The following is a 23,407-nucleotide window of genomic DNA, read 5'->3' on the forward strand; positions in this document are numbered from 1 at the left end:
TCATCCTGTCAGTCGGGCCAGCACACTTCAGATTGTTCTCTCAAAGCTTCCTTCTTCCCTCAAATCCTCTATTTTTCCTAAACTATTTGCCTCAAGGATTTCTTCAATTCCATCTTTCCATCTTTTCTTCGGTCTACCTCTAGATCTGCTACCTTTTGGTCTCCAGTTCCATCTTTTCTTTGCAATTCTCTCTTCATCCATTCTCTCCACGTGCCCAAGCCACCTTAGTTGTGCCTTTTCTATTTTGCTTCTAATTAATGTTACTCCAATCATTTCTCATATTTCATCATTTAGAATAAAATATTTACATACACCATCAGTATATCTGTTACTTGTTTTTATTTTGTGTTTATTTGCAACCATCTCCAGATTTTTTTCAACTTTTCACACCCTAGGTGAAATGCACAGGAACCAAGTCAAACATTAATGTACTTTAATACTATATTTCAACTCTCAACTGCAAAATTAGAAAATATGTACAAAACACACATGTACAACCTAAGTATTTCATCTTATTACAATGAAATCTGTCAAAACAAGTGACACACAAAACAATATAACTGAGAATTTACAGTCTCAATGTCTCAAAACATTGATGCATCAATACTAGACAAGGGTCTATTCTTCCTTGACTCTGAACAAGGTTTTGAGAACTGTTCTGTTGCAAAAGACAGGGTGTGTAGTAGTCCTGGGATGGTTCTAGGCCAATTTCCACAACTTCATCAAAGCATGACTACCAAACAGTTCTTTCAGCATCTCGTCCTGAAGTTTCTGTCAATTGAAATTAGGGGCAGGGATCAATACATTGTTAATTATTCAGTACCCTTCACCCACACCATCAATCCCTTAAAAAAAAAAAAAAAATGGGTAACTGCCAACAAGCAAGGCAGGAAAAGCATCATGTAAGGATTAAGTCTTTATCAGTACAATGTTTCACTCTTTTGAGCTTTATCAAGTACTTGATAAAGCTCAAAGAAGCAAAATGTTGTACCAATAAAGACTACATCCTCACATGGTGCTTTTCCCAACTTATCTATTACTGTTGTCTTCATCTTTCAACTGTGACAAAAAAAATAAAATAAATAAAATAAACCCATCATTGATGTCACTCCTTCAGATGGGTGGCACTCGAGGGCAACCATGAGTATAAGTGTACAGTATTTGACATTCTCCGTTACAAAGAGAGAAGCTGCGGATGCTATGAGGAAGGCTATAGATTAGGGCACTGCCCATTTTGAGATCAAGGATGATGACAATCAGGGAAAACCCTGAGGAGGCTGTTCTTTTCTTGAATGATGAGTCAAGGGTACTGCATGTTTTGAGGGCAAGAACAACCATTGCTCTAAAGCAGCTATCCTCAAAGCAAACAGTACCTGCCATTGTCACTGTCCTTGAACTGGAAAGTGTCTTCCACTGCCTCTGTCTTCATTCCCAACTGTCACCATCCTCAAAAAGGGCAGTGTACTTGACTTTCAACACCCTTGAAGTGGGCATTGTCCTTGAATGTAGCCAGTCTTGAGGAGGCTTAAGTTTTCATTTCAAGTGGCCAACATACAGCTGTTGTTCTCCTCACTTATAGCCAAGAAAGACATAGAAAAAAGACATAGAAAAAAGAGAAGGAGAGTAGCTGGTGTGTGAATTTACCTAGTTGTATTTTCTGGGAGAAGAGCTATGCTCATAGTGACCCGCAGTTGTATCTTTCCGCATCCAGTTCTTCTTAAAATCATGTATAGTTTTAGCACTCACTGTTTTCTCTTTCAATTAGTTCCATGTATCTATTACTCTGTATGGAAAGCTGTTCATTTTCAAATCTCCTCTGTAACTGTCCTTCTTACGTTTCTTCTCATGTCCTCTTGTATTTCTTCTGTCCCATTTAAGTAGATCATCCCTATCAAGGATTTCCATCCCTTTCATAATTCTGTAGATGGTTATCAAATCACCTCTTTCTCTTCTTTGTTCCAAAGTTAGTAAGTTTAGTTTATCCAATCTTTGTTCATATGTCAACTTGCTAAATGTTGGTGCCATCTTTGTCAATGCCCTTTGAATTTTTTCTAGTTTATGTTTTTCATTCTACTGGATGTCCATAGTGATGCTTCATATTCTAATTTTGGTCATATCAGTGTAACTAGTATTTTCTTTACCATTTCCTCATCCATGTAGTCAAAGGCCACTTTCATTGATCTTATTAAATTGTAAGTTTCTCCAACTATTTTGTTTACATGTTTGTCTGGTGTCATGTCGTTCGAGATAATTACTCCTAGGTCTCTGAGCTTACTTTTGTAACTTCCTTTGTTCCAATTTTGTATTGACCAGATATTCTATTTTTACTTTTTCCAAATTCCATTATACTACATTTCTTAATGTTGAAATTCACTTCATTCTTTATACTCCATTTCCAGACTTTGTCCAGGTCTTCTTGAAAAGATTTCCAATCTTCTTTACTTACTCTCTTCAATAGTTTCGCATCATCTGTAAAGAGGTTTATATAACATTCAATTCCTTCAACCATGTCATTTATATAAACAGCAAACATTATCAGAGCCAATACAGAGCCTTGGGGGACTCCACTTATCATGTTTAACCAATTTGAATTCTTTTCTCTAAGTACCACTCTCATTTTTCTTCCGTTCAAGAAGTCTTTCATCCATTCCAATAATTTTCCCTGTATTCCACCTATTGTTCCAATTTTTTTAGTAGCTTTTTGTGTGGTACTTTGTCAAAAGCCTTTTGTAAGTCCAGGAAGGCACAGTCTGCCCAGCCATCTCTCTTGTATTATTTCTACCAATCTTGAGTAAAAGCATATCAAGTTTGTAGTACATGATCTTCCACTTCTAAATTCAAATTGGTTGGGGTTTAATATTTTGTTCTCTTCCAAGTGTTCAGTCCATTTATTTTTTATAGCTCACATATTTTTGCAATTGTGCTTGTAAGGGATACTGGTCTATAGTTTGTGTGTGTGTATTTACCTAGTGTTATTATACAGGAAGGGAGCTATGCTCGTAGTGACCCGTCTTTGTATCTCTCAACATCTAGTTCTTAAATTCTTGTATGGTTTTTGCACATACTATTTTTTCATCCAATTTGTTCCAGACACCTATCACTCTGTGTGGAAAACTATTCTTTTTCAGATCTCTTCTATAACTATCCTTTTTGAGTTTCTTTTTGTGTCCTCTTGTTTTTCTTCTGTTCCATTTTAATAAATCTCCTCTATCAAGGATTTCCAAACCTTTCATGATTCTGTAAATGGCCAGTAGATTTCCTCTTTCTCTTCTTTGTTCTAGGGTTGGTAGTTCTAGTTTGGACAATCTTTGTTCATATGTCAATTTTGAAAGTATTAGTGCCATCTTTGTCGTTGGTCTTTGGATTCTTTCTAATTTCTTTATATATATATATATATTTTTTTTATTTATTTTTTTATTTTTATTGGGTGCCCATAGTGTTGTACCGTACTCCAATTTTGGTCTTATCAGCATGACTAACATTTTCTTTACCATTTCCTCATCCATGTAGTTAAAGGCCACCTTTATTGTTCTTAGTAAATTGTAGGTTTCTCTGACTATTTTGTTGATATGCTTGTCTAGTAGAATGTCTTTGTTAATAGTTACTCCTAGGTCCTTTTCCAAGCTAACTTTTTTTACTTCCTTTGTACCAACCTTATATTGCCCTGATATTCTTTTTTTACTTTTTCCAAACTCCATTATACTGCATTTCTTGATGTTGAAGTTCCCGTCCCACTTTTGGCTCCATTTCCAGACCTCTCTAAAGTGATTCACAGTCTTTTTCTGTACTTATTTTCTTTAGTAGTTTTGTGTCATCTGCAAAGTTTATGTAACATTCAACACCTTCATCCATGTCATTTATATATATGGCAAACATTGTCAGAGCTAGTACAGAACCTTGTGGGACTCCACTTATCATTTCTTCCCAGGTCAAGTTTTTGTCTTTAACTACCACCCTTATTTTTCTCCCAATCAAGAATTCTTCCATCCATTTCAATAATTTTCCTTGTACACCTCCTGTTGCTACAATTTTTTTTCTATTAGTTTTTTTGTGTGGCACTTTATCAAATGCCTTTTGTAAATCTAGAAAAGCACAATCAGCCAATCCATCCCTTTCTTGCATTATGTCTATTACCCTTGAATAAAAACAAAAATTTGGTGGCACATGCTCTTCCTTGTCTAAAGCCAAATTGTTTTGGATTCAGTATCTTATTTTCTTCAAGATGTTTAATCCATCTACTTTTTATCACTTTTTTACATATTTTAGCTATTGTGCTTGTAAGGGAGACTGGTCTATAGTTTGTTGGGTCTTCCTTATCTCCCCCTTTATATAATGGTATATTTGCATTTTTCCAATCTTGTTGTACCTTTGCTTGTTTATGTGAGCAATCTATTGTTTTATATATTTTGTCTGCTAGCTCATCTATACATTCTTTTAGTATCCAATTTGCAATTCTGTCTGGACCATATGTTTTTCTGACATCAAAGTTTTTTATTATTATCATTATTATTATTATTATTTTTTTTTTTTCATTAGGAGGATCTTTCTATCTTTTCTTCTTCCCAATTATGTGCATTTTCTATTGTTGATATTGACTTAAAATATTTGTTCATAACCTCCACCATTTCTACTTCTATATATTCCTCATTCCCTTGATGCAGTTTCATTATTATTATTATTTTTTTTTTTCAGTTTACCATTCACATACCTGTAGAATAATCTGGGTTAATCCTTTCATTTATCTATTATGTCTTTCTCATACTTTCATTTTTCTTCCCTGCATATTTTCACATATTCATTTCTCAGTTTGATATATGTTTGCCACTTATCTGTTTTTTCCTTTTTCTTTTTTCTTTCCAAGCTTTGTCTCTATCTTTTGCCTCGCTACATTTTTTGTTATACCAGCACTGAATGTACACACTTTCCTGCTTCTGCTTTGGTACGTACTTATCTATTCCTTCTTTATAAATTTCTTCTAATATATTCCATTTCTCTTCAATCTTTGTTTCATCATTTAAGAAGTTTTTCCAATTTACTTTTTGAATGAATTTTCTGAGTTTATCAAAATATTTTTTCTTGTACATTAGTTTTTTCTGTTTCTCATTTCTTCTCAAATCAATTTGGTCTTTTAGTTCAAGCTCTAAACGGTGCTCTAAACGGTGTCTTGTATTCCATTCTATCCACAATTTCAAGCTCTGGCATAAATATTAAGTGTAATCTCGATGGTTCTTCATTATTTCTATATCTGGTATTCTCCTATACCCACTGAGTCATTGTATATTCAATGGTCACATCTAGTAGTATATTTCCCCAAGGGTCCTCTCCACCTTTCACTGTTATCTCTTCCCAACATATTTCTTTGGAGTAAGTCACCCATAATTACTATGTATCCTCCTTTTAATAATTCATTTAATACATGCTTTATGTCTTCCAACATTTATGAGTGGTCACTTTCAGTCCAAGAATATGTTTTTGTGGGCACATATATTACTACAAATTTTCTACTTTTCATGCCACTAGTTTTCAACTTTTATCATAATCAATTCCACATTATTATTTCCTTCTGTTATCTTTGTCACATTTAAGCCTTTTTTGGTTAAAAAAAAAAAAAAAAAAAAAAAAAAAAAAAAATTTCAACAACACCCTGTTTCTCCTTTCTATTTTCTATCCAATAATTATATAGACCTTGTCCCACAGTATTAGGTGGTAATGAACCTTTTAATTTCATCTCTACAATTCCCATTATATCCAATTTATCTTCTTCCAGATAGTCATTTAATTAATTTAATCCTGAAATGCCATCCATGTGTACAATATTTTTAATTTTATCCTTTCTCTTTTTTTTTTTGTTGTTTCCTTTTTTTTTTATATATATATACCATTTTCTCAGCCTCAGGTCTACTCTCCAAAAAAACTTGTTCTTTTCAGTCTCTGTTCTTTTCTCTTTTTTTTATTTGTGTGTATTTACCTAGTTGTATATTATGGGAAGGGGAGCTATGCTCGTGGTGTCCCGTCTTCATATCTCGTTTTATCTAGACTGTTTTTAAATTCGTGTATTGGTCTCTTACTATATTCTCTTACTATATTCTCCTCCTCTCTCATCACTTTAATAATTGTGTCCTTTGTGTGTTCCTTCATCTGTTGTTTCACCATATCTCTAAATTCAATTTTATCCTCATGAACTTTTCTCCAAACCTTTACCTCTTTTGCTATGGACTCCTTATTCTCTTTATTATTTCTCTTTAATTCCTCATTCTCATCCTTTCTTTTTTCTGTCTTTTTAATTCTTCTATTTCTTTATTCAGGTTTTGGTTCTCCTTCTTTAGTTCTTCCAGCTTATCAACTCTGTGTAATTAGCGTTGGTTGGCTGAACCTAACCTCCCATGGTTCATTCATTTTTGTTAGTTTTTTTCTAGACTTGCTAATCAGGGGAGGTTGTCGTCTCCTCCCTCATTAAATCCACATAAATAATTATCTCTACTTTCTATTGAGTTGCTCTTATCTATATTTCTACTTGTGATCCCTTTGCTGACTTCTCCGACTTCACTCGTGTCGTCTGCGCACCTTTTGTTTACACCCCTTCTGACTTCCGGGGCCTGTTCCTCCCCTTCCTCATTTTCTTCCATTTTTCTCAATAATTCCTCCCCTTCTCCTTTTTCTTCACCTGCCCACTACACCACGAGCTTTCCTCTTCCCTACTAATACAACACAGGTACTACCTCGTCATTGAAATCCACGAAAATTGCGGGGGGGGGGGTTTCCGGAGTTCCAATCTTCGCCGTCTGTCCGACATGTATTTACCTAGTTGTATTTTATGGGAAGGGGAGCCATGCTTATCATGTCCCGTCTTCATATGTCATTTTATCTAAACTGTTTTTAAATTCATGAATTGTTTTTGCACACACTGCTTTTTTCTCTAACTTGTTCCAGATGTCTATTACTCTGAGGAGAAAGCTGTTCTTTTTCAGGTCCCTTCTATAACTGTCTTTCTTGATTTTTTTTTCCTTGTCCTCTTGTATTTCTACTATCCCATTTTATTAGATCCTCTCTATCAATGGTTTCTATGCCTTTCATGATTCTACAAATAGTTATCAAGTCTCCTCTCTCTCTTCTTTGCTCTAATGTCTGTAGTTCAAGTTTTGTAAATATCTCTTCATATGATAGTTCTGAGAGTGATGGTGCTAGTTTTGTAATTGCTCTTTGTATTCTTTCAAGTTTTGTTACACATTTTTTTGTACTTGGTGACCACATCGTTGCTGCATATTCCAATCTTGGTCTTATCAAAGTAACTAGTATTTTCTTCACCATTTCTTCATCCAGATATGTAAATGCCACTTTGATTGTTATCAAATTATAAGTTTCTCCAAAAATTTTGTTTATATGTTTCTCAGGGGACATATTATTCATAATAATAACTCCCAGGTCCTTCTCATTTTCTACTTTTTTATTTCTTCTTCTCCCAATTTATATGATCCTACTATTCATTTTTTGCTTCTTCCAAATTCCATTATACTACACTTCTTGATATTGAATTCCATCTCCCACTTCCAACTCAATTCCCATATTTTATTGAGATCACTCTGTAGCGACTCACACTCTTCTTCAGTGTTCACTTTTTTCAACAATTTTGCATCATCCACAAAGAAGCTCATATAACTTTCAATTCCTTCATCCATATCATTAATATATATAGCATACATTATTGGGGCCAAAACTGTTCCTTGTGAAACACCACTTATCACTTCATCCCAATTAGAGTGTCTCTTATCACCACTCATTTTTCTTTCATGCAAGAAGTCTTCCATCCACTTCAGTAGTTTGCCATGTATTCCTCCTGAAGTTTCTAATTTCTTAAGCAACTTCTTATGTGGCACCTTATCAAAAGCTTTCTTCATGTCTAGAAATGCACAATCAGCCCATCCATCTCTTTCTTGTTTTACATCTATTAGTCTTGAATTGAAACACATCAAGTTTGTGATGCATGATCATCCTTATCTAAATCCAAATTGCCTCGGATTTAGTACTTTTTTTCCAGATACCTTACCCATCTAGTTTTGATCATTCTTTCACAGATTTTAGCTATCATACTTGTAAGAGAGACCGGTCTATAGTTAGTAGAGTCTTCCTTGTTTCCCCTTTACATATTGGTACTATATTTGCTCTTTTCCAATCTTCTGGAACTTTTCCCTCTTTGAATTAACTGTTTATTAGGCTATGTATTTTGTCTGTTAGTTCATTCCTGCATTCTCTCAAGATCCAGTTTGCCATTTCATCCAGTCCATGCAATTTTCTGACATTGAGATTACCCAAGTGATTCATTATTTTATTTCTTAATACTTCTATCTCTTTCATAGGGGAAACTCTCTCCTCCCATTCCATATCTCTAGGTTGTATGTTCTCCCTTGTAAACACCGATTTAAAATGCTTATTCATGATTTCTGCCATTTCTATTTTCTCCGTGTATTCAACTCCTCCTTGTCATAGTTTCTCTAATTCTTGTTTGCTTTTCAGTTTGTTGTTTAATCTGTAAAATAATTTTGGTTGATCTTTACATTTTTCTAATCTTTTTCATATTTTATCTTTTCTTCTCTGCACACTTGCACATATTCATTTCTATAATTAGTACATATTTTTCATTTTTCAGGTTTTTTGTCATTTCCATTTTATCCAAGCTTTATCCCTTTTGTCTTTTACCTCCCTACATCTTTTGTTGAACCAGCACTATACATATCCTTTTTCTTGCTTTAGTCTTGGAACATACTTTTTCCACTTCTTTATAAATTTTTGTCAAAATACTCCATTTCTCTTCTACTGTTGTTTCTTCCTTGTGTATTCTTTCCCAGTCAGCTTTTTGAAAGAATTATTTTATTTTGTCAAAATTTGTTTTTTTATACATCAATCTTCCCTTTCTATATTGTTCATTTTTTTCATGTATTTTTCCTCATTTAGTTCCAGTTCAACCAATATGTGGTCACTTTTACTTATTGGTGTTTTGTATTTGATCTTGTCCACTATTTCGGGTTCTGATGTGATTATTAGGTCCAGTCTCGATGGTTCTTCCTCATTTCTACACCCAGTATTTTCTTGTATCCATTGTGTCATTGTATATTCAATAATCATATCATGTAATACATTTCCCCATAGGTCATCTCCACCCTTCACTGTCATCTCTTTCCAGCAAATTTCTTTACAATTAAAGTCACCCATTATAATTATTCGTCCTCCATCTTCCATTATCTTAGTGATATCCTGGTGTCTTCTAACATATTTTTGTGTTCTCTCTCTTCGCACAAAGCCATTTTAGAAGGCATATAATTTACTACAAACTTCCTGCTCTTCCTATCCTTGTCCTCCACTTCCATCGTAATCATTTCTACTCTATTCTTTCCATATGTGACATTCCTCACATTTATATCCTTAGTCAGGAACATAACTCCACCCCCTTGCTTTACCTCTCTGTTTTTAATCCAACAATTATATGCACCATGTCCTACACTGTTGGGTAGTAATAGACTTTTCAATTTTGTCTCTATTATTCCCATTATGTCTGATTCTTTTTCCTTCGGGTAATCATTCAGTTTGTTCAAGCCTGCTATTAATCCATCTATATTTGTGTAAGACACTTTTAATTTTCTGCAACTTCCATCATGTTTTCTGTTTCCCTTCCGTTTTTCTCTGCTATGAACCATTTCCTCACTTTAATATTCACTACTCTCCAATAGACTTTCTCTTTTTCTGTCTCTGTTCTTTTCTCGTTTTTTTCCTTAGCTTCTAGTCTTTTTGTTTTCTCATCCTCTCCTCTTTATTCATTTCTCTTTTTATCCATACCTGTTTAAATTGCTATCTGCTAGTTTCCCTGTTTTTGCTAAGATATTCTCTGCTGTCATTTGTGACCTGAATTTAACCTTAATTGGTCTGGTCTTATCAGTATTGTATTTCCTGAGCCTATACATTTCTTCTATTTGTTTCCCTATTTCTGGTTCATCTTCTTGAACTACTTCTAATATACTATTTACTTTTTCCTTTTCCTCCTTTATTCTTGTAGTCCTATTTAGATTATACTTCTCTTCCATCCCTAATATAATTATACATTTCTTTTTATCTGCTAAGTCTCTTACTATATTCTCCTTCTCTCTCATCACTTTAATAACTGTGCCTTCAGTTTGTTCCTTTATCTGTTGTTTCACTATATCTCTAAATTCAATTTTGTTATTCTCCTAAACCTTTTTTCCAACCACCTACTTCTTTTGTTATGGACTCTTTATTTTCTTTATTATTCCTCTTTAATTCCTTATTCTCTTCCTTTACTTCTCCTAACTGTCTTTTTAATTCTACTTCTTTAGTTAGATTTTGGTTCTCTTAGTTCTTCCAGTATATCAACTTTCTCTGCAACTAGAGTTAATAAGTCAAACCTAACCTTCCAATCTTCATTCATTTTTTTTTTTCTCCTCTAGATTTACTAGTTGGTGGAGGTTGTCCCCTTCTCCCTCTTTAAACAAAAAAAAAATCAGTTATCATCTCTTTCCATTGTGCTGCTATTATCTATATTTCTGCTCTTCACACCTCTGCTTCCTTGATGTTCGTCTGTATATTCTGCCACCCCCTCCCCGTTTGTTTACGCTTTTCTTAAGATCCTGGGCCCATTCGTCCCATTCCTCATTTCCTTCCATTTTCCTCAGTAATCCCTCCCCTTCTCCTTTTTCTTCACCTTCCCACTACACCACGAGCTTTCCCCTTCCCTATTAATACAACACAGGTACTTCCTTGTCGTTTGTGATCCTCGAAATTTGCCGTTTTCTCTGGAGTCCAAGCTTCGTTGTCACCTCTAGTGACGTGTGTGCATGAGTGTTTGATTCACAATGGTCTTGGATCACATGCAGGACTCATGATCAACAACCATTTCCCTCCCAAAACAGAGCTCAGAGCTGATATATGATCAATCTATGGTTAATGTTGTGACCTTACACGCACACACAAACCCAACTCCCCACCCACAAGAGTTGGAGTAATGACTCACAGTGCAGCAACACTGAAATTATTTCACCCCTGGGCAGGATTCAAACCTGGACTGCTGTAGTGGTAGTTGGGAACTCTACCAATACACCATCAAGTGTGTGTATTTACCTAGTTGTATTTACCTAGTTGTAATATACGGGAGGGGAGCTATGCTTGTGGTGACCCGTCTTTGTATCTCTCCGCATCAAGTTTTATCTTAAAATCTTGTATAGTGTTAGCACATACTGTTTTGTTGTCTAATTTGTTCCATGTATTTATCGCTCTGTGTGGGAAACTGTTCCTTTTCAAGTTTTTTCTATAACTATCCTTTTTCAGTTTTTTTCCGTGTCCTCTTGTTTTACCGTTGTCCCACATTAATAGGTCGTTCCTGTCTAAAACTTCCATTCCTTTCATTATTCTGTAGATAGTTAGCAAATCTCCTCTTTCTCTTCTTTGTTCCAGAGTTGGTAGGTTCAATTTGGATAGTCTTTGCTCATATGTTAGTTCGGCGAGTGTCGGTGCTAGTTTTGTTGTCGCTCTTTGTAATCTTTCTAGTTTCTTAATATTCTTTTTGGTACTGGGTGTCCAAAGTGATGCTGCATACTCGAGGTTTGGTCTTATTAGTGTAGTAAGTATTTTCCTTATCATTTCTTCGTCCATATAGGTAAATGCCACTTTGATTGCTCTCAATAAGTTGTAGGTTTCTCCGAACATCTTGTTTATATGCTTATCTGGTTTCATGTCCTTTCCAATCATCACTCCAAGATCTTTTTCATAGTTAGTTTTATTTATTTTTTCTTCCCCAATTCTGTAATCTTTTGATATTCTATTTTTACTCTTTCCAAATTCCATTATGCTGCATTTCTTAATATTGAATTTTACTTCCCATTTTTGAGTCCAATTCCATATTGTGTCCAGATCTTGTTGCAATGAGTTGCAGTCCTCTTCCATTTTTACCTTCTTAAGTAATTTTGCATCATCTGCAAAAAAATTTATATAGCACTCCACGCCTTCATTCATGTCATTAACGTATACAGCGAACATGATCGGTGCCAGTACTGATCCTTGCGGGACCCCGCTTGTTACTTCTTCCCAGTTGGAGAATTTTTCTCTAATTACAACTCTCATTTTCCTCCTAATCAGAAAGTCTTTCATCCATTCCAATAATTTTCCTCTGATGCCACCTTTTGACTCTATCTTATTTATTAGTTTCCTATGAGGTACCTTATCGAATGCCTTTTGCAGGTCCAGAAAAGCACAGTCTGCCCATCCATCTCTTTCTTGTATTATGTCTACTAATCTTGAGTAAAAGCAAATCAGATTTGTTGTACAGGATCTCCCTTGTCTAAATCCAAATTGATTTGGGTTCAGTGTAGATTTTTCTTCCAGGTACTTAACCCATCTGTTTTTGATCACTCTTTCACAAATTTTTGCTATTGTGCTTGTTAGTGAGACCGGTCTGTAGTTAGATGGATCTTCCTTATCACCTCCCTTATAAATTGGTACAATGTTTGCTTTTTTCCAGTCCAATGGTACTTTTCCTTCTTTAATTGATGATTTAATTATATCATATATTTTGTCAGTTAATTCTTCCATGCATTCTTTCAGTATTCAGTTTGCTATTCCGTCTGGGCCATGTGATTTTCTGACATCCAGGGTTTTAATTTGATCACTGATTTCTTTTTGTGTTACGTTTATTTCTTTCATTGCTGGGGATAATTCTCTCTCTCTAACTTCACTGTTAGGCGATTTTTCTATTGTGAATACTGATCTGGAGTGGTTGTTCATTATTTCAGCCATTTCCAGTTCTTCTGTAAATTCTTTTTTATCTTGGCGCAGTTTTTCTATTTCTTGTTTGTTTTTCAGTTTTCCATTTACATATTTGTAAAATAGTTTGGGTTCTTCTTTACATTTGTCTATTATCTTTTTTTCGTAATTTCTCTTTTCATCTCTGCGTATTTTTACATATTCGTTTCTTAGTTTGATGTATGTTTGCCATTTGCTTTGTTTCTTATCTCTTTTCCATTTTTTCCAAGCTTTGTCCCTTTTTTCCTTTGCTTCACTACATCTTTTGTTGTACCAGTTCTTTATGTATGCCTTTTCCATTTTTTGTTGTGGTACGAATTTGTTCACTCCTTCATTATAAATTTCTTTTAGTATGTTCCATTTTTCTTCTATCCCTGTATCTTCGTTTTGGAATTTTTCCCAGTTTGCATTGCGAAAGAATGTTTTAAGTTTCTCAAAGTTTGTTTTGTTATACATGGGTCTTCCTATTCTATGTTTAACATTTTTGCTTTGGTCTGGTTGTTCTTTCAATTCCATTTCTATTAGTACATGGTCACTTTTTCCTATCGGAGTTTTGTAAATAATATTATCGATTATCTCAGGTTCTGTTGTAAGTATTAAGTCCAATTTTGAGGGTTCCTCATTTCCTCTATATCTAGTGTTTTCTCTAATCCACTGGGTCATTGTGTATTCAATGGTCAAGTCAAGGATTACATTGCCCCCAGTGTTTCTCTCCCCTTTCACTGTCATATCTTCCCAGCATATTTCTTTTGAATTAAAGTCACCCATAATTACTGTATTTCCTCCATCCTTCAGTGTTTCAATTAGTTCTTCCTTTGTATCATCTAGTAACTCAGCGTGATCCCTCTCTGACCAGGCTTGTGTCTTAGGAGGTACATATACCACTGCAAATTTTCTTTTCTTCATTTTTTTTACCTTTGACTTGTACTATAATTGATTCTACATTATTTTTTCCTTCAGTTATTTTTGTTACAGTTAAATCTTTCTTGGCCAAAATTAGAACTCCTCCGCCCTGCTTGTTCTTTCTATTCTTTGTCCAACAGTTGTATTCTCCTTGTCCCACAGTGTGGGGTGTTAGTATGAACTTTAATTTGGTTTCTACAATTCCCATTATGTCTGGTTTTTCTAATACTAGATAATCATTTAATTCGTTTATTCCTGAGATTATTCCATCTATATTTGTGTAAGCTATTTTTAGTGTGTGTGTGTGTGTATTTACCTAGTTGTATTTACCAAGTTGTATTTTACGGGAAGGGGAGCTATGCTCGTGGGGTCCCGTCTTCATATCTCATTTTATCTAAACTATTTTTAAATTCATGTATTGTTTTTGCACACACCACTTTCTCATCTAACTTGTTCCAACAAAGAGAGACTCAAGCAGAAAATCCCAAATATTGACTAGGGAGGAAGAGGTGGTAAGCTTGTGAAATTAGAGAGAGAAAATTGAGATGAAGAAAGTGGAAGAACAGAGAGATGAAGAATGTGTTGATAAATTTTTACATAAGGAATGAACATGCATTTAACATGTAGCAAATAAAATTTTCATTTTACTTCAACAAATAACAAACTGATAATATAACATGTTTATTCATATTTTTCCATCTGTTTTATGAATGACAGGTATCTAGTTTGTAGTTTTTCTCACTACTTAAATCCTGAGTACAAATGTGAACATCTATTAACATCTCAGTGATGTAACAAAAAAGCAAACTGATTGCATGTCTAAATAAAATCAATCACCATATAGTATCAACAAGTAGATATATAATTTTGTTTCACATAATATTCAAATCTTATACTGTACTCACATGCAGTTTCACCATAGAACTTTTCAGGTGCTTGCGAGTGAAGTCAGCCAACTTCTTGTAAGTGAATCCTGACTGCCGTTCATGGTCATCTACCCAAGCCTCACGTGGGATATTACCCATCACCCACTCTACCTTTACACTGTGCTTTCCCAGTGTTTCTGCTATTCTTGCAAATCCTGTGGGAGTTAGGTGACTGTCCATGAAAATTATTCCTTTGTACATCCTGTAAAAATACATACATGTATATTGGCAATCAATTCATTATAGGAACACTTCACATGTAGATTTATGATAACTTGGCAGAAAAATATATTCTCATCCTTAAATGAGCTAAAAGAGCTAGTGTTGGCTATGCAGATATAATATTTCTGTAGTGATTAAGATAAATCTATTGTTGGAAACCATTTGATTTTTCAGTAAATTAAAAATTCAATATGTTTATACTCATGTCATTAAGATACTAACTTTTGTATGTGAAGTGATGTCAACAGCTTTAACATCCAATCACAGTCATCATTTGCAACACCATAAAGCCAAAGAATGGAAACTTCCTTCTGCAGGGGAGAACCCAATTGCATCCCACCTGCCTTTGTTGACAAACGGATCTCTGGGAAGTACATACAATAGAAATATAATCTTTGTACAAGGGGCCTTATTGTAATAATTATTTACAATGATGATATTGTTGAATATATTACTGACAAATGTGAGTTATGTGTGGTGCTGAAATGGGAAATGCATTAAATGGGTTTTGTGTATGAAGTGGGTGGATGTTTTGAATTGACTACCCCTTGTATGAGGAAAGGGTTTTCACTGTATATATGTGATTTCTATACATTCAACACATAACTGGTACCAAAGATCTATGTATAGTCCGTGGAATTGACCTAATATGTTATATAAAAGATGTTAAAGTGACATTAATACATTGTATACAACCCTTTAATGAAGTGACACACATGTTTACACAAAAGAAAATTATCTTATCAGGCATGTATCCTTGAGCACATGTCTTAGCAGTAAAGAGTAAATGTTTAGTTTCATTTGCAGTAAAAAGTTCCTATTACATGTGCAACTCCTTTAAAATCTAATGTCCAAAAGCAAGGTAACCTTCATCAATGTTAGTACATCAAGACAACTGATGTCAGGATAAATAGATTTACAGTTAATGTGTATGACACAAGGGAAATAAATAATAATAAGGCCTATAGTACTTTCTCCTTCCCTTGAGCAACAATTGTCTGGGAATTAACAATTTGCAGAACACAGCTTTCCATTTCCATTTTCCTACCACAAATGCAAATTCCCTCCCTAGTCCATAGGGTGTCAGAGTATCCCCTATTCATGTGCCACCAGTTTAAGCCATTGCAATAAACTAATATGTCCGAGTATGACAACCCCCCCTAGTATCTACTTAAGCGTATAAGGACTGGAAAGAAATCTAATAGGTGCTGGTATGACAGCCATTACCTGGACTGTTCCATGTATTCATCTAATTGTAGGTACGTACATATATATACCAAAGGCTTTTTCCCTCTTACAAGCGAGGTAGCCAAAAAAACAAAGGCATAAAATCCACTCCCACCCATTCCATCCCCTCATACTCCATTCCAATCCACCCCCTCCCTCCCATTCATTTTGGCTCCTCATGGATGACGGGTCATCCCTGCATCTCGCCCACTGGCCTGGGTCAGAAGCAGTGTTGCAAGACAGCCATCCACAGCAAGGCCACTTCATTTAATCAGTGACTCCCCTCCCTCTCTCCGTCCCTTCATGCAGAAAAAGAGATGGGGAGAAATCCCTTTGGGCTGTGTCAATTCATTTTTCACACCCACTCCCTTACCCCCATCCCCCACCCACTCCCCCTCATACATCACAGCATCATCCTTACACAACCATTCTCCATTCATCCCTATCCTCTGTCATCTCCCATCCTTCCTTCCTCCACATACATTCCCATCTTTCCCAATGCCCCTTTTACCACATCCATCTCATCCTTGGTCACCCCCTCATGTTCACTCCTTCCATCTCTGCCTTCCACACCTCTTTTAATAATCTTTCTTCACTCATTCTTTCCATGTGTCCAAACCATCCCAATACTCTTTCATCAACCCTATCTCCCAACTCCCTTTCCATCCATCCCCATTCTCCTCCTCCTCACCTCCTCATTTCTCACTCCATCTTGCCTAGTAACCCCTATCATTCTTTTCAGGCACCTTATCTTAAACACATTCAAACTCCTCCATGTCTCCTCTCTTATGTTCCATGTTTCTGCCCTGTACAGTGCTGTTGGCACAATCACTCCTTCATAAAATCTCCTCTTAGCATCCATTCCCAAATGTCTATTTCTCATTACACTTTTTAATCCCCCAAGGCATTTACTTGCTTCTCTCAATCTACATTCTGCCTCCACCTCCATTCCCCCCTTTTCTGACACATTTGCACCCAAGTATCTAAAACTATCCTCTTCCTCCAATCTCTCTCCCTTAATACTCACTTCCAATCTGCTGTCACTTTCTCCCCTTGTACATCTCATCACCTTACTTTTACCCACATTTATCTTCAACTTCCTTCTTTTGCACACTTTCCCAAACTCTGTCACTAACTTCCTCAATCCCTCCTCTGATCCTGCCACAAGCACAGTGTTGTCAGCAAACAACAACTGGCTTATCTCCCACTTTTCTCCATTTTCTTTAACCATCTCCAATCCCTGACCCATTACCCTTGCATTTACCTCTCACACTACCCCATCCATGTATAAATTGAACAGCCAAGGTGACATAACACATTTCTGACGAAGTCCCACCTTTACCTCAAACCACTCTCCATTTCTGATTCTAACACAGGCTCTACTACTCTCATGAAAACTCTTGACTGCTCTTAACAGCTTTCCTCCTATCCCATATATCTGCAATACCTCCCACAGTGCCTTCCTGTCTACTGTCATAAGGCTTTTCCAAATCCATAAAGGCCCAAAAAAACATCCTTACCTTTTCCTACAGTTTTCTCACACTATCTTACCACAAAAATCTGATCCACACAACCCATACCTGTCCTAAACCCACACTGTTCCTCACCAATTACTCCCTCTGTTCCTCTTCTAATCCTCTCAATCAAAACACTCCCAAATTAGATAAATACATGTATAGAACCATCCCAAGTCTTTTGGACTTGAGTGAAAACAAACTTGATAGATATATCCATTGTTATGTGCAAGTCCTGATGAAGTTCCCTCAAGATTTCATGACTACAGAACACTCAAACTCTGCCATTTGTAATGTCAGCAAACAAGTTCCTAACAGCTCACTTCTTTTGTTTATGGTATTGCCAAGATTTTTTTCTCTCTCAGACTGCACCCCACATTTTGTTTCCCACTGTGTACCCAACTGGTGGATATTTTTCCTTGGAAGCTGTTACAACTGCTAAGTGTTAAAATGCCATTCACTGCATCAGCTCTGTTTGACCTCTCAGTGTGTGTGTGTGTATTTACCTAAATGAAGTATACAGGAAAAGAACAATATTCATGGGATCCTGTCTCTTACTCTCAAATTATTATACCTGGCTTCATATACATGCATGGTTCCTACTTAAATTATATCTCCTTAATCTTCAATTATTATATCTATATTCAAATTCATGTATTGTTCCAGCTTCCAAGTATTAATGCATCTATATGGAAAACTATATTTCTTCACATCTTTTAGAGTTTAAATATTTTGTATTATTTCAATGTCATTATGACTTTAAAGCCCTCTCCTCCTAATCAAGAAATCTCTTCTATCCATGCAGTCTATCCCATTTAATGATCTGAACACTGTAATGATATCACTTCTTTTTCTTCAGTCTTTCAATATTGGCAAATCCAGTACTTTTAGTCTCTCTTCATACAACATATTTGCTAGGTTAAGAATTAGTTTTGTTGTTGTCCTTAGTATCCTCTTAATCTTGTTTATCTTCACTCTGTGTAGGGACTATAACACTAATGCATACTCCAATCTTGCGTGGATTAGGGTTTTTTGTGAGTGTGTGTGTGTGTGTGTGTGTGTGTGTGTGTGTGTGTAGTTATGGATTTTTTTTTTTTTATATTGATACAATATAAATAACTGTGTGATACATATTTCTGTATGGAAACACTGACCAATATATTTTCCTAGCATTTGCATCACCACACTCCCTTTCTTTGAAATCAACCTTGAAAAATAAGATATACAAAATACTTACGAAGCTCTCTTAGTTCTGGTAGACTGTTGACCTGGCTCTTGAGCTCTACCATATCCTCTGGTGATTTAACATACAGATCAAGATCCCACAAAGAAGTTGGGAGGATTATGTTAACATCCCATGGTCCCTGAAGTTGCCTCACTGTGCAGGTTCCACCAGGAGCAGTCAATTTAGTAATAGGCCATGTGCAGCAACCTTTAGAGCACATGTAATGTAGGCAACCATTGAGGGTTAGCATCACTTCAATGCTTCTCTCACGAAGACTTTCAATTACTTCTGCTAAATAAGGTTCATCATTACAACAATTCTGCACTTGAAGAATGATCTGTCTTGGTAGATAGCAAAGTGACTTGAGCACATGTATATTGGATTTAACATTCCACCTATCTCGTCGCAACTTTGAAGTAACAGATGTAGAGAACAACTCTTGCATATCACTTTGTGCAATAGCTTCCAAAGCAGCATCCACACTACTGCGGGAACTAACAACAAGCTCAGCCATTTCTTTGGCATAGCTGGAAAGTAAACCATCAAGCTTCAGAACACCTACAAGTATCAACAGTAAGTTCCATAGATTGTGCAACTCTACTTTTTTTCCTTGTCCTATCTGTAGGATGTCATGAAGAACCTGATCAGATTTCCCCTTATCTAATTTGTACTCCTTCAGTTGATCACGAATTCCTAGGGCTGCCCTATACTCAAGTTGGCTAGTATGTGGAAAAGTGTAAACAACAGTGTCTCCCATGATTGTCTGATGTCGTCTACAAGAGAGAAAGGCATCTAGCATGTCATTTGGATAGCTGCACTCATCTGCCAATTGCTGCAGGCATTCCTGCTCTATATCCACTTCTCCTTTCAAGATACTCTGAAGAGCTGCTGCATTAAGAGCTTTAATGAAGAAATTTATTTCCTTAAGCGTATCAGATCTAGTGAGGCCTTGATCAGTTAGACGTTCCATCAGCATCTTGAGATACATTTGATCCAAGGCATTGAGTAGTTCAGGCAGTGTTAGTGGAGCCTTGACTTTCTCTGGTTGTACACATGCAAAATAAGTCAACAGTATAATGTTCCGTGGCGTCCTCTCAATGTGTTTGGCTGCAATGGATACAGCCTTTACCACTTCTTCCTCAGGTGGGGGACTGGACATCCTTACTTGAAGAGCTTTATAATACTTCCCTGCCATTATTTCAATCTTTGCAGGTGGCAGTGCAGATAGTAATACGTGGAAACATTTAATACCTCTCATAAGGGAGACAGCTTCATCCAAGCTTCCTGTCCTTGTTGTCAAAAGGATACAGAGGCTTCCATGCTGGGCTTCCTGATAGAGTTCACTTAAAAGACATCTTACCTGCTGGCTAACTTCATCAAAACCATCAGCTATGACAAGAACTTTCAAGTTGCGCACTGCCCTCAAAAGGAGGTCATCACTGACATTCTTGCTTGTATTAGGAAGGGAAGACCTAATAAACTCCTTCAAAGTTGTGCCACAACATGTCTGCTTACAAGGCAAATATAGAACCAATTGGAAACTTTCCAACTCATCGATACTTTTAATGGCATCAAGGTGATCAAACACAACCTGAGCTACAAAAATGGACTTCCCAGCACCACTTGGACCTTCCACACATATGACATGAGGCCTACTGCTGCTGCTTCCAGATTCTGGTGTTGTAAGCAGTTCCCTGACTGGTAGAGGAACATTCTTAGAGTCTCCTGGTCTCAAACCTCTTCGTTCTACATGAAGATCAAGAGGTTCATAGATGTCTTTCAGCAAGAAGGGCCTGAATCTCAATATCTGTGGGAAAGGCTGAATTTCAAGCAAGTCCCTTTTTCTTGGCTCACTCTCCATGGCTCCATCCTTAATCAGTTTGTTTTCTGTCTCTTCCAACTCAACAACAACATCCTGTCTCTTCAGAGTATTTAACCCTCTCTCCACATGATCAGTGAGGTACTCTATATCTTCTATTGGTAGTCCCAATCTTTTTTTATAGTTTTTAAGTTTATCCAAGGCATTATGACATACAGATGTTAACTCATCAAACAGACGATTTCTCTCTGCCTCATTGACAACAGTTTCTTTTATTTGCCTTGATTCATGAGCAAACTTGTTCCGCTGCTCCTTAATAAGGTAGAGTGAATTCTCTTCACTGTCTGCATCATTCTGCCAGCAAGGATCTTGCACTGGTCTGAAGCTACACCAAAGTGTGAGAATTTTATATTGCAAGGTAATGTCCATGTCCTTAAATTCAGTCTGAGATTCTATAATGTCTTGCTGCTTCCTCGTGAAGTGCTTCTTCCAGATCTGGCCTGTTGCTGACAGCCAGTCTGCAATGGGCTGTGCCCCACCCACAAAATGAGTTTCAAAAGATGCAGTCATGATGAGGTTGCAAAAAACATCAATGGCCTTCAGTCCTTTTGAATAATTGATATCACCAGAGGTGAGGCCTCTGTTAATATCATTGACAATATTGTTGAAAGGTCCACTGCATGGGGACCTAAAGGACTGCGCCATTTTGACTGTAATAAAATCAGACCCTAAAGATAGGCATGTGTACTACAGGTGATGGCTGTAGTTCCGGGTCAGGTTTTTCCATTCTCCTCTCAGTACCATCGCTGTACTTCCTGAAGCTGAAAGCAAATGAAAATATAAGAAAAATTACCACACAAAACTTCAATCAATTAACTAAACTGTTTATTGTGAATACTGTATCCCTTAAGTGTTTTCATTAGAAATACATATACAGTAATGCACAATGATAAAAGATAAGTTGACCTGTGTTGCATTAAACCAAGCACAGTTTGGGGGCAATGCAGAGTATTTCTGACAGGTTCTAGGCTAGTGCTCACTGTCCAAAATGAGTGACTGGAACTGCCATAAATGCCTAAGTAAAAATTATACCCATATACAATCCTACCTCCTATTTGTGTATGCTAATTGACAATTAATGATACAATATGTACAAGGCAATACAAGCCTGTAACAATTCTCTTAACTTTCAATCACAATAAACATAAGTTTTGTGTGTCTGTCCATTTACACAGTGAGACACGAGTTTTACAGATACTGCTGTTGGGGTACACTAGCAAATACCATTGCCTTAGTTCATATAATGGCATGACTGATAAACCTAAAAAAATCCAATCACCACAGTGATCACCACCAACACTCTTTCACCCTACCATGCCACACCCTAACCATACACAGACAATAACACAATATCTCCTTGAGTGACATATGGACCAACCTGATGAATGTTGCCAATTATCTGAGAGCTGAGGTTCTCTTGCACGGAAGAAGACCTTGGGCCATAGATTCATTAATCAATGGAACAATACTTGGGCCGCCATACTGATACTCCACTACTCCAAATTTTTGTTGGAACTAATTCATTACTGATTGATTAATCAATGAAATAATACTTGGGCTATACTCCACTACTCCCAATTTTTGTTGGAACAAATTCATTACTTTTAGCAAGAAAATTGGCAAATATTCAACAAATGTGTATGTTAAACATAAAAAAAAAAATAATAGTAATTAGACTTATATAATCACCATCTACTGGAGTATTACTTGGACCACACTCCAAGATATTTCATAAAAAATCTGTTAATATTTTGAATAAAACTGTTAACAAACTAAAACTCCAGATCCAGATCACCATCAAAACGTAGTAGGAATATACCTAGGCCAAATATCACTACCCAAAACTTCATCTAAATCTGTACATGACTTTCTGCAAAGAAAAAAGTAACTAAAACTGAGGGAAAACAATCTTTGAAAATTTGTCACTACTGAAATCTACTTGAGTGTAACTTTAACATACTTCGCCACTAAACAAAATCCGAAAAAATAATTTAAAAACTGCACATTTTTCAAAACCGCAGGATATACTACCGTAACCCCACCAAACCTAACCAACACTATCCCCACCCCGCCCCCGATGATGCTTGCCTTTTATTCATCCCTTCTTATATCGAGACCTTTAATGTACATTAGTTTGAAGTTTGAGCCATAATACACTTTTGATTTTTAATTTCATATACGTAAAATAATTAAACACGCACGACATATTCTTGGTTGTTGTAATAATGTAATATAGGCATCATCCTATCTAACCTATTATTACGATGAAATTTTTTTTTTTTTTTTTTGCGCAGGGGTTCCTTGAGACGTGCAATTTATTTTAAAGATTACGCAAGGGTAAAAAGGTTGAGAAACGCTGAACTAGACAGTATGACAGACTTGGTGTGCACTGTCACTGTGCACTAGTAGTGACACTACCAACAACCCCTCAATGTTTTCCTTGCATTCACTACCTAGGCCCCACATAATTCAATTGTGCTATTACTAAATAAAGTCTTATTATGACTCAGGCTGACAAAATGTTATTGCGAAAATACCATTATGATAACATTAAATTATAATGACCTATTTACAACGATTTTTTTTTTCAAAGGCAGGTAGAATCCCCTGTGGATCGCACTATAGAAAATGGGGATTCAGTTATTTAGAGAGCAGGATAGATAAGATGGGAGGGAGGGGGGAATTCGGGGTTTAGTGGAAGGAAAGAGTG

General features: G+C 36.1%; 1 protein-coding gene across 1 annotated transcript; it reads right to left on the reverse strand.

Moving 5' to 3' along the window:
- Positions 1–433: 433 nt before the first annotated feature.
- Positions 434–23,203, reverse strand: LOC143030287 (uncharacterized). The gene is made up of 5 exons (XM_076193440.1): positions 22,387–23,203; positions 18,831–21,458; positions 15,075–15,216; positions 14,610–14,832; positions 434–771 (listed from the first exon to the last, which is right to left on the reverse strand). The coding sequence occupies exons 2-5, from the start codon at positions 21,340–21,342 to the stop codon at positions 700–702; spliced, it is 2,949 nt and encodes a 982-aa protein (XP_076049555.1). The 5' UTR covers positions 21,343–21,458; positions 22,387–23,203; the 3' UTR covers positions 434–699.
- Positions 23,204–23,407: the final 204 nt, after the last annotated feature.

This window comes from Oratosquilla oratoria, chromosome 12 (genome assembly GCF_046742065.1).
Source record: "Oratosquilla oratoria isolate Oo_2021 chromosome 12, ASM4674206v1, whole genome shotgun sequence".
Taxonomy (NCBI): Eukaryota; Metazoa; Arthropoda; class Malacostraca; order Stomatopoda; family Squillidae; genus Oratosquilla; species Oratosquilla oratoria.